Below are 12,893 nucleotides of genomic sequence, written 5' to 3' on the forward strand. Positions count from 1 at the left end.
ATTTTTTTAAAATCTCAAACACTTCTACCAACTATATCATTTGTAACACTCAGGCGCCTGTAACTCACTTGTATCTATTGACTCCAAACTGCCACTTTTATATGCATACATATAATGCTTACATATAAAAACATGACTGCTATTATATAAAACGTTTTTATTATAAATGTGCATATAAAATATGACTTTTATGTGCGTGTTTAACTATTTCCTGTGGGATATTCAATCTGGTGCCTGTCATGAACAAAGTAATATTGTTATCCATTACACAAAATACATATCTCTAAATTTCAAGGAAGGTGGAATTTCAGGTCATATACTATTTGTCCTATGGAGCAATAATTGTAAAAAACAAAACAAAAAAAACCCCTAGACTGCTGTTGTTAGAAAATTATCCACCCACTTTTATGGGGGGGGGGAAAGGTCTTCTTTCAGTAGGAACACTTATTTAAAATAGGCGTTGATCGCTTACCTGAACACCTCTTCTCGTACGCTGAGCGGGTACAGCAGTCACTTGGGTTGCTCGCTGTCCAATTCGCAGAGGACCGAGCCTAATCTTTAAAAAGCCTGCTGGATCTGCCCCTTCCCCAGAATTCGCAAATTCGTAGACTTAGGCTCAGGTGTGGTGGCTCAAATAGTGCTCAACTCTCATGATAGGAAAAAATTACAGGTTAAAGAGTATAACCAGTTAGAATAGAAAAAGGGAGGGAAGTGACTGCTGTACCCGCTCAGCGTACGAGAAGAGGCATTCAGGTAAGCGATCAATGCCTATTCTCTGTACTGAATGAGCGGGTCCAGCAGTCACGTGGGCCATACCCAATAGATGAGTCCCTAGGGAGGGATTAGTTCGCTATCGTGAGACATAAAGGATTGGAGGACTCTTCTGCCGAAGGCAGCATCCGCTGAAACGTAAGAGTCAATTTTGTAATGCCTTATGAAAGAGATTGGAGAGACCCAAGTGGCTGCTTTGCAGACTTCTTCCAATGGAGCTTGAGTTGCCCATGCGGCAGATGTGGCTGCACTTCTTGTGGAGTGTGCTGTGATACCTCTGGGTATGCTGAGGGAAGCTAACTCATAAGCCTTTGAGATAGTCCCTCGGATCCAACGGCCTATTATGGTTGAGGATACCTTGGAACCCAGGGATCTGGGATGGTAGGCTACGAATAGGGCTTCTGACCTTCGGATGGGTCTTGTCCGTTGGATATAGATTCTCGGCGCTCTGGTGAGATCTAAGGTGTGCCATCTGACCGCGAGCTGATGGTTCTGATTGGAACAAAATGAAGGCAACACAATGTCCTGGGATCTGTGGAACATGGAACTGACCTTGGGTAGAAAGGTGGGGTCCAGGCACAGGACTACTTTGTCCGTATGGAACTGGCATAGATCCTGGCGAATGGATAGGGCTGCCAATTCTGAAATGCATCGGGCAGATGTTATCGCCACCCGGAATGCTACCTTGTAAGATAGATACCTGATGGATGCTGACCTTCGAGGTTCATATGGTGCCTGAGTAAGGGAATGGAGAACCCGCGGGAGGTCCCAGGACAGGTATCTGTGAACCTTGGAAGGTCTGAGGTTCGAAATGCCTTTTCTGGGAGAGAGCGGAGTGGTTGTCTGCGGGGTCCTGCTAGGACTGAAGATAGAGCGGCTAGATGGTGGCGAATGGTGCTAGTTGAGAAGCCTTGATGGAAACCTTTCATCAGGAAAGCCACGATTCTGTGAATGGGAATGCACAGAGGGGATAGACCTTCCTGTGAGCACCATTGGTGAAACCTGGACCAGGTATTCTATTGGTGGAGACTCTCCTGGCTTTCAGGATTATTTCTATAGTGTCTGGGTCATAGCCTCGTAGATCTAGGTCGCGACGGATAATAGCCAAGCGGTGAAGTGGAACCACCTCCAGACTTCTGTGTTTTTGCGATGCTGCAATTTGGCTGAGGCTCCCCTCGCTGGGAAACCCCACCTCCGGACTTCCGTTGCCAGCAAAGCGCCCGTTTTTGCGCTGCTGGGATTCCCCTGCAGCATCGCAAAACAGGGAAGTCCGGAGGTGGGGTTTTCCATGGAGGGGAGCCTCAGCGGAATCCCAGCAGCGCAAAAACAGGCGCTTCGGCTGGCAAAAGGGCTGAGTTTTGGGCTTGCATGCATTAATTGCTTTTCCATTGATTCCTATGGGAAACATTGTTTTGTCTTACAAACTTTTCACCTTACAAACCTCGTCCCGGAACCAATTAAGTTCGTAAGACGAGGTATCACTGCATTGTGAATATGAACATGGATTCAAAAGGGAATATAGACTGCTTGTCATGATTCAACCGTCATCTAAATATGATCTCCAAACATTGTGGAATATAGTATCACTATGATATACTAAACATCACTTGAAAGTCATTATGGTTCTAAATATGAACCAAAACAGATGGAATATCCAGCAATGGTTCATTATGATATCTTTTTTATAACAACATCCTGACTTGGATGTTTGACAACAAACTTAGCACTCTTTTGGTGATATTAGTGGCAGATGTTTGATACCTATAGATTTTAAATATTCCTTTAACCCATTCACATTGCATCTGCTCCCATCAACAAAATTAGTACACACAGTAATTCTTTGAAGGTTAAAGTGAACAAAAATAATTAATAAAACTTCTATTTCAGTACATGTGCAACTTACTTTAAATTTGCTTGCTTTTTGTTTTTTATATTATTAAATGAGCAATAAAAATGAATACCACACTTCAAGATTCAGTTTTTATTAACTAGGATGTGTAGAAACCTCCAAATTTCTGGATATGTAGAAATATAATAAAAATACAAAATAAAATATATGGACATATCAAGGAATATGTGAACATATTTTCTCAGTAAAAACTGATTTTATTAATCATTTAAAGATGCATTCATATACTCAGAATACCGGATAGAAGTTTCTTGAAAAGTTGGGAGTTTCTATTTGCATTAAGATCCCTTTGACCTTTATTCTGCTTACTTATGTTTCTCAGTGACTTCTGATCCTAAACAAACAGTGGCAGCTGGACAAATTCTAAAAATTCTTGAAAATGCATCTTACCCGAAAGACAGTACTTTCTAACTAAAGATTAGAAATTAATGCAATTCTTAATAGTTCACTATAAACTGTTATGTTTAAACTGTAACTACATTCCAAATAGATATGTACATCATATTCTATTTAAATCAAGACTGCTTTTTCAAGTTTGAAATAAAAAAGTGAGTAGATAACATTGATACTTTTCAGTGAATTTGTTTTAACCAAAAAGCTGGTGGAAAAACAATATTAGGTGGTACATGGGTTTTGATATGTCTTTGTTATTGTTGCGAATGTTTTACTCACTGAAATGAAAGAAACAGTGCCATCTCCTGGCTGAACTACTAACCTACACTTTTTTCATGATATGCTGATCAGTTCAATAACAAAAATAGAAATATCATTAGCAGTTTCAAGCTTAAATTCCACTCCACTCCATTTAATCCACCAAGTGAATTAAATTTTCATTATTCCATAATTCTATACTTAGAACAATAATATGCAACATTAAATAATGGATATACTCATTGGTCCTTTGAAAAATAAAAGCCAGGCAATAATATTTCAGGTTTCTTTTAATATACAGTGGTACCTCGAGATACGAGTTTAATTCGTTCCGGACCTGGGCTCTTAAGTCGAGCAGCTCTTATCTCGAACGACTTTTCCCCATAGGAATTAATGTAAATAATTTTAATTGGTTCCAGCCCTCAAAAAACTCACAAAGTTAGTCTAAATTATGCAGAAAGACATGTTTTTAATGAAGAAATGTACATGTACATATAAATGAATAATGAAGTTTCTTTCACTTAACTTGTAAACTTTCTTAAACTTTTAAATTTACATATGTTCAACTTCTCTGCCACCCAATCCTGTAGGACAGAGGTCCCCAACCCTTTTTGCACCAGGGACCGGCTTTAAGCGATCAAGAGAGGAATGGGTGAATGAATGGACGGAGGGTGGGAAGGAAGGAAGGAAAGAGGGAAGGGACAGGAACAGAGGAAGGAAGCAAGGAAACTTATGAAAGGGGAGAGTAAGAGAGGAATGAGTGAAGGGAGGGAGGGAGGGAAGAAGGTGGGAAGGAGAAAGAAAAGAAGAAATAGAGGAAGGGAAAGTAAAAGAGAGCAAGAAAGAAAGCAAGAAAGAAAGAAAGAAAGAAAGAAAGAAAGAAAGAAAGAAAGAAAGAAAGAAAGAAAGGGGGAAGGGACAGGAACAGAGGAAGGAAGCAAGGAAACTTATGAAAGGGGAGAGTAAGAGAGGAATGAGTGAAGGGAGGGAGGGAGGGAAGAAGGTGGGAAGGAGAAAGAAAAGAAGAAATAGAGGAAGGGAAGGTAAAAGAGAGAAAGAAAAAGAGCAAGAAAGAAAGCTGCAAGCACCCCCCCCCCCCGAGCCCCCCAGGCCGGCTGCAATCTTTTAAAACACGTGCGCCGCTTCGCAGCTGTCTCCTGAAGCCGAACGCGGAAGTTAGCGTTTGGCTTCAGGAGACAGCTCCTTGGCGCTTGTATCTCGAATTTGGGCTTGTAAGTAGAACAAAAATATCTCTCCCCTCCCAGCTCTTATCTCGAGTTGCTCTTAAGTAGAGCAGCTCTTATGTCGGGGTTCCACTGTAGATCTCTCTCTCTCTCTCTCTCTCTCTCTGTGTAGTTTTAAATCATATATAGATATATTGTTTTAATTTCTTTATTTTCAGCTGTGTTGTATTCATATGTAGGTTTCTTATTTAGACCAATTTAATAATTATGGAATACCACTATTTATACATTCAAAAGAAACCAAGCCACTGTGGGATTGTGCTGTTTTTTTATTGTTTTCCATGGAGAAATACATCATCTGTTTACAAAATAGCTCTTGAAAAATACAAGGAGTACAGATACTATAAAACAAAGCAACTCCAGTCATGAGACACCTACGTACATCATGCGAAAGCAACAGTCTGATCTCCAGGTTATGAAAACTAGAATTAAAAAGTCACTATACAGGAAAGATTCCAAGTTCCCAGCTTGGCAAAACTTGGGTGCAGATACATGAAACGTTTAATAAAATGAAGGGGGCGGGGGGGAGATGTCTTGATGTGTAAACAAGACTAAATTTGTGCCTGGCAAGTTCGATCTAAACTCCATAGCTACACAAAATGCACAGATAGCTTGTACACTTCAACTGATACCCTTCTTGTTTGGGCAGCAGGGGAAAAGAGAAGGAGCAAGGAAAATTTTAAGGGATCACTGGAGGCAGAAGAGGGCAGGGGTAAGAATTTTTTTATACTAGACTTCATAGACAAAATGGCAGAAAATAAAGATCTTGGTTACTGCGTGGCTGAAGAAATAGGTAGGGAGTAAGCTACATTCTCTTGACTTTGAAAAATTAACTTATAGGGAAAGGGGAAAGAGCAATTATTTTTTCTTTAATATGGAAATGCACATGTAGAAGGATTGAGCACAATGCAGGGAAGTTATTAAACATGCTGATCAGAAAAAAATGGGAAGGGCAGTTTAACCATCCCACTTAATTTTGTTGAAATCAAGGTTACGTGTAGTTTGTTATCTCCATCTGATAATCACTGGCATTCCACACTTTCTGTTTAGTCATGAGAGATTTTCATTTTAAACAAACTTGCTAATAATTTTATAGCTCTACAGAACAAAGCAAAAACAACTGGTTAAGGAGAGCTTTATCAGATAATTTAAGTGCCTGCTAGAAATGTGATTCTAAAAAAATTAAACATTCAGAATGTAAAGCTATTTTCAGATGAGCTATCTAAAAATAAAACTGTTAAAACCCTAGAATAGGTAAGATCTGCTTAAAATATGAAATCTTTGTAATGCAGACAGTACTCCTCTGGAGTATACAAAACTTTTATACTTAATGATGAAAAAGCCATCAAAACAGGACTATGCTTCACAGGCACACTTTAATTACTGTATTTCATTTCCGGGGAAAAGTTGCATCTGTACCTAAGGGCTACAGAGCTTAAAAGAAAAACTACCAGCATTTCACTGACAACAATAGTCCAATTTTGTGCATACAAACAAAACATGAATTAAACGCAAACATTTCTTTTTCCTCTCCAAAAAATATGGTAATAGGAATGGGAAAGTAATAAGGAGAAGGCTTGATTAAACTGAAGGAAACAATTATTTTGCTTTTTGATAGCTGATTTGTATGCACCATAAAATAACCCCCAAAATAAAAAATAGACAATTTCTTAATTATGTCCCATCAAATATTTTAAATGAATTTCACCAAATTTAGAACCTCAAGATTTGACATTTTCTATTAAGGTTTTCTGCATCCTAATGGTGACTAAGCTAGATACAGTGCATACTTTTACCTTCAGTATACAATATATCAAGCCATTTTCTAATTTGAAGGTCAAAGATTTTGAAGATTTTTTTTTAATAAAAATAAAATCTATCAAGCTGAAGCACTAAAATTAGTCGTATTCCAATAAAAAAGTACATAAAAGTGCATTTAAGGAATTCTTTTGCCAGTTTTAGCTGAATTTCTTTTCTTCCAAACAATGCATCAACACAAACCCAATCAGTACATCAAATATGGCTAGAAATAGTATTCCCATTCCTTTTTTTTTAGGCAGTAATCCTTTAAAGAATTTAATGTAACTGTTGCTAACACATTAAGAGTACTCCTGGCTCCACAAATACGAACCTGGACTTCCAGATCAAGTGATTATAGCCCAGCAAGGGAAGTGCACAAAATATACCTAAATCCATCTGTGTTCACATTCTCATCTTGCACTTTCTGTTCTCCTTTCCAGTATTAGAAGACAACAGGTTAAATTGGCAGATACTGTTTATGGACCCCTGAGGTTGGTTTTACCGATTCAATCTTAGTTTTATTGAATTTTTGATAACTGGAATAGGATTTGCAGGGAGAGCAGGGATATCTGAAAGATCGGTACTGGGCATTTTCTGGATAGAGAAAAAAAGGAAGAAATATTAGACAAAATTTTGATTATACATTATTAAAAGGTTAAACATGAAATTTTCCATTTGTTGTAATTGTTCCAAATTTTTAGTGCTTCAGCTTGATAGATTTTATTTTTATTAAAAAAAATTCTTCAAAATCTTTGACCTTCAAATCTTCTTCATATCTTCTCTTAATTTTACAATTTATTTCAGAATAATGCTAATAAACTTAACATGGATTACACAGATTAACAACTTCCTCTGGTTCTTCACCAACTGTTGTTTGGGTTATTCAATAACTCCCTTTACAATCTGCCATTTTCCAGAAATGTAATTAATGTTCAATTATATCAAGGGCTGTAGAATCCACTATATAGAATTCACTATGAAGGCAATGAAAGCAAAGAAATTCATGTGAATCCACATATCAGAATGCAGACCATAGCTTAATACCTCCGGAGGTGGCAATGTGTTGCCTACCTTGGCAATTAAATAGAGTTATTCTTAATTCAAGTTGGCTGGCTAGACTGCAAAGTAGTGAGATTTGAGACTAAGAGATAACACACCACTTCTATTGTGCTCCCAAGAAAATGCAAAGATGTAGTTGTCAGGAGTCAAATTGAAATCGAAGGCTTTTATGTCTACAAAACACAGAAATGGATTCATTCTAGTACCTGAGGAGCTTGTAAAGATACTGTGGTCTGAAGATTTTCCTGCTGAGAGGCCATATCTGATTCTGTATCAAAAAGTTCCTGAAAAGAAGAAAAAAATATGGCAACATTTTTAGTAGATCACCATGATTCAATTATGAATGACTTGGATTCCTAGCATTTTAATATTTACAGGAAGTTTATTATATTTATTTGAAAAAAAATCTGAAGTAGTTCAAACATAATTATATTATTCCCCTTCTAACATCTACCTTCAGAGCCCTGAAAAATGAGTTTATTTTGCCCCATTTGTGTCACTGCTCTAGGTCAATTCTGTTGAAGTCACCTAGAATGAGGGGGTATTTCACCAAATCAACTTTCCCTTGGAGGATTTATAACTGTCCCAAGCATATTTCAAAGGACACTCTGATTTCAAAGGAATGGGTAAAATAATTTAGGTTAAAGTGATTATCAATCTTCTGCTATTTTTTGTATGTTGTTTTTTTATTGCTTGCCCTCCAAAAGTTGATAAAAGTCCTTTATAGAAAGTAAGAATTGGGTCCAAGCCACCAGATTAGCAACCAACAGATGCCCTACGAGGAGAGACTTGTATAAAGACTATGCTGTAGTCTTTCCAGCTGCAGCTAAAGAGCCTTTTATTGTACTGGATCTTTCAACACTAAAATGTATTTTAATGTTAAACCATTATAATTGTTCTGAGCTTTTAATGTTTTTATCTTTTGCTATTGGGAAATGGTCAGGATGTATTATCCATAACTGAATGTAAAACTCTGTTCCAGTGGTTAAATATTTTCAGGAAACACCAGAAAATTCCCTGAGCCAAAGAACCTGGCACATTCCTGATTATTACCATTTCTCATTATTTCTCTTTTATTATTCTTTTTAAATCATTAAGCTATCAAGAAATATTAATCATTCAAAGCATGCAGAAATTTAAAAATGTAAACTGTAGATTTCCTGATGTTGTTGAAGTCCATTTCCAAGCAACATGAACTACTCCTATAACTTGTGGTCAGGGAGGATTAGTTTGATTCAAACTTTGGAGGCTGATTTTCTTAACTTTATCAAATCTCTCTTACTGAGAGGTTCCATATCTATCAATACAGTTTGAAGGGAAGGAAGCAAATGGAGGAAATAGTTTTATGACCTCATTGTTGATTTCCAAAAGTATGTGATTGGAGTTGGTGACTGTGAATCTTCAAACAAGATGGACAATTAAATAGGTTTATTAGGTTTGTGTGTATTAGAATGTCTTAAGTAGATTCTCAAAACATATAACAGCTGGAGTGAAAACAATAATTTGTTTTAAAATTTGTTGGTATTCAATACACTATAGCTACTACACAGTATAAGAAAAGTACCTTAGTTTCCAACTTATCATGATCACTCATATCAATGCAACTAACATCTTCATTTATTTCTTCCTGTAATAAAGCAAAATAATCACAAGAAAATGGAATACCTGCCCCAAGAAACAAAAATAAAGTTTCTATCCAAAATTTAATTGCAACTAAGTTATATCTGTTAAGAACAAAGGGATACATAAAACTTGAGCATAACAAATATGAACAAAAAAGGAACCATAATGAGCGTTCATCATTGTGAAATTGTACCAGTATTCAACTGCAGATATCATGATTCTGTCTGCTGACATAATTGCAGAGCAAATCAATTGTATTAAATTTATAGGAATAGCTATATTGAGTTCTGACTCATTCCTCTACAAAGCACTGGTCTATTTTATAGCAGTAGCACTTAAGACTTTTATATCACTTCATAGCGTTTTACAACACCCTCTACAGAGTTAGCATATTGCCTTCAACAGTCTGTGTCCTCATTTTACTGACCGAAAGGATGGAAGGCTGAGTGAATCTTGAGCCCTTCAGGATCAAACACCAAGCTGTTTGCAGAGTTAGTTTGCAAAACTCCATTTTGTGTTTGCATTATGCTTTTATGTAATAGGGTTTTCTTAATCATCTTGGATATTTTTTGTTATTTTGAGTAAATGTTGATATATGGATGTGTGCGTGTGTGTGTGATAACATCAAACTATATACTATCTCTCATTTTGGAAATGCAGAAATTATGACTTACATTAATAACATTAATAGTTTTTTTACAATTTCTAATCGATATTTAAATGCTTTCTGAAAGTATGTTACGTATGATTAACTGTTTTAAATTCTTTATAATGTAAACATGTACTAAGATACTAGCGTTCCGTGTAATATTTCTTTAACTTTTATTATCTCTCCCTATCAGGAATTGGCAATTTTTTTAGTGATCAAAACAGGAGAGAACCAAAAAGAAAAAAAAAGTTCTGCTGCACCAACAAAGAAATAGAAATACCTCATCAGTCTTAATTTTTTTAGGAGATTCTTCTTTATGGGGAGATGATGTCCTCTTCACACCTGCTACAGGGCTAGTTACTTTAGTTGCAGTGTTTCCAGAAGGTCTCTGTGGTTGGTTGACAACACGGGTTGAAGAAACTACTCTAGAGATGGTAGGCTTTGGTGGTGGAGAGATGGCTGGCTGTGTGGCAGTTTGAGGAATGCTTTCACTCGAAGTACCTATCAAAATATAATTTAATATTTACAATGTCACCCAATTTTTAGTTTATATCTTCAAGGGAAAAAAACAAATTTGATTTTCCTCAAGCAAACCATATTCTTCACCAAGGGAGGTTACACATTTTATGATTCATTTAATTGTAGTAAATTAAGCAAAATATATTATTTCTTATTTTACATAATTTATTCTGTGGGGTTTACTATCAAAAACTGCATATCCTGTCTAGAGAATTAATTAATATGGTAGAGGAACTGCAAGCACCAAACCTATGGCATTACCCCAAAATAGATTTGGTTTTTGTTCTATATAGAAATGTAGAGAGTACAAAGCCTATATTAAGGCTGAAAAAAGGGAGGTATTTGCAAAGCATATTCTGAATAAATTGAACTGAATTGGAGAAACGGGTTCCTGAATGAGCATATTGTATGAGAATTGAGTACAAATGAGAAAGGGATATGGCCATACAGTTAAATCCCACCTCTAGTGTTCTCTTATATGCAAGTTTTACTTAATTAATCATGCACAGAAAGACTTCCTTCATCCCTATTTCAAGTTTTGGCTTATATAATTTCATTCAAAGCCTATGGATAGCTAAAGTCAGTAATATCAAAGAAAAAGCAAATAAATTAACTAAAGACAGTTTTGTCATTTGTATTTTGCTGTTTAATCAGTTATTTCAATGATTTAAAGTTGAAAATAAGTTACTGTTGAAAATCTAACCCTGAGAAATGGGTTTGAATAATCTAGGAACAAACTTGAAGATTCGTGTGGTTTTCTTACCCCCTGAGCTTTCACTGGAATTTATTTGTGGCACAGTGACTTCAGAAGTCTGTATGTTGGTCACAGATGCTGCTGTCACAGCTGGAGCAGGACTGCTTCTGCTAAAATATTTTTTAAGAGAGAGCATGAATTACAGGAAGGTATTACTACCAAGGCATATTTTCCCTCTTCTCCACCTGAAGCTTTTGAGGTTTACTTCCTCTCAGAAAGACTAAGATGGAACCAGTGAAGTAGAGCACATGACTGATAACTGCAGTTAGGTGGATTACTAGTTTGCATGTCTGAATTAACAGTATTATGCTTGCTTTGGTAGGCCAATGTGTCACTACAACTTCATAAGCTGCACTGGTTACCAGTGAACTTCTGGATGCAATTCTAAGTGCAGGAATTTACCTTTAAAGCTCTTCATGCCATTGTGTATGGTACAGATTTCTGCCCATCTATTAAATAATATCATTTGTCAGGATATGTATAGTAGTATCGTAGGGGTACAGTACAACACAACACATTTTTGGGTTAAACTCCAAATTTGAAGGAAGAAATAAGATTACTTGCACGTTATAGTATTTAAAATCAACAAACTATATTTTATGTAAAGTTAAAAGATGATCTGTGTAAATATTACAGTATGAATAATAGATAACAATAATGCTCTAAACATTAAAGTAAGTATTGGAGACAAATACCCCTGAGAGCTTCCAGAACTGTTCAAAGGACTTGTCTTCGTAGCACTGGTAGGAGAAGGCACAGAAGTGCTGTTATCACTATCCATAGATAAGTCTAGACTGCTGTCGTTCAGGGCCGTCAACCTGACTCCTTCTGTTGAATGCTGCAACCAAGAAGACAATGTATTACAGAAGCAATTCAGAAGAAGTAAAAAAGACAAACTTAATTCAAAAATCATTTTATCATTTTATGGGCCTGTTCAACTATTAATATTTTATACTGTGTTCAGGGACAGCAGCTATTCCCATTCTTTCTGGACCTTCTATATCTCATGTACATATATGCAATGCAAATATATTGCTTTCAAAATAAACATATATATATATATTGACTATTCTCTTACAATTACAGTGATACCTAGTCTTACAAACTTAATTGGTTCCGGGACGAGGTTTCTAAGGTGAAAAGTTTGTATGACGAAACAATGTTTCTGATAGGAATAAATGGAAAAGCGATTAATGCGTGCAAGCCCAAAACTCACCCCTTTTGCCCGCCGAAGCATCCGTTTTTGCGCTGCTGGGATTCCCCTGAGGCTCCCCTCCATGGGAAACCCCACCTCTGGAATTCCGTGTTTTTGCGATGCTGCAGGGGAATCCCAGCAGTGCAAAAATGGGCGCTTCGCTGGCAACGGAAGTCTGGAGGTGGGGTTTCCCAGCAAGGGGAGCCTCAGCGAAATTGCAACATCGCAAAAACACGGAAGTCCTTGAAACCCCACCTCCGGACTTCTGTGTTTTTGCAATGCTGCGATTTCGCTGAGGCTCCCCTCGCTGGGAAACCGCACCTCCGGGGAAGCAGCCCAAACATGAAATAATTAATAACAAAAACAGAGCACTAAAGTGTGCACACAAACAGACACACATGAAGAGAGAGATCAATATCAGTTAATACTTAGATGTTACCTTTTTCTTTTTCTGAAGGACATGACTAGGTAGTAATTGATGAAGCTGTTTTTTCCTAACATGCATTGCAGCAATTTTCATATCCATTTCAAACATCTTGCTGTTTATTGCTTGCCTATAAACTATGTAATTAGAACAAAATGAAGACATTTTACATTACGGAAAGCTGAAACTTCCCCTGAAATAAATTTTATTCTGCATGTATATTAATTCAAGCAGGAAAAGCATAATCCTCAGAAAATACAGTGTCATTGTTATTCCCATTATCATTCTTATCCTC

The 12,893-nt window shown here is 36.8% G+C and overlaps 1 protein-coding gene across 2 annotated transcripts in view; it reads right to left on the minus strand.

Moving 5' to 3' along the window:
- Positions 1 to 4,826: 4,826 nt before the first annotated feature.
- PAPOLA (poly(A) polymerase alpha) overlaps positions 4,827 to 12,893 on the minus strand; it is a 54,376-nt gene continuing 46,309 nt past the window's right edge. Inside the window, exons 16-22 of one of the 2 annotated variants that reach the window (XM_070752661.1) lie at positions 12,614 to 12,735; positions 11,675 to 11,817; positions 10,989 to 11,086; positions 9,987 to 10,207; positions 8,999 to 9,061; positions 7,641 to 7,718; positions 4,827 to 6,969 (exon numbers count right to left, since the gene is read on the minus strand). In XM_070752661.1, the coding sequence (XP_070608762.1) occupies positions 6,874 to 6,969; positions 7,641 to 7,718; positions 8,999 to 9,061; positions 9,987 to 10,207; positions 10,989 to 11,086; positions 11,675 to 11,817; positions 12,614 to 12,735 (821 nt within the window). In that variant the 3' untranslated portion in view covers positions 4,827 to 6,873. Of the gene's footprint in view, positions 6,970 to 7,640; positions 7,719 to 8,998; positions 9,062 to 9,986; positions 10,208 to 10,988; positions 11,090 to 11,674; positions 11,818 to 12,613; positions 12,736 to 12,893 lie in introns of both variants that reach the window. The other variant, XM_070752650.1, reaches the window with a different exon arrangement.

The sequence above is a fragment of the Erythrolamprus reginae genome, chromosome 1, assembly GCF_031021105.1.
Source record: "Erythrolamprus reginae isolate rEryReg1 chromosome 1, rEryReg1.hap1, whole genome shotgun sequence".
Lineage (NCBI taxonomy): Eukaryota > Metazoa > Chordata > Lepidosauria > Squamata > Dipsadidae > Erythrolamprus > Erythrolamprus reginae.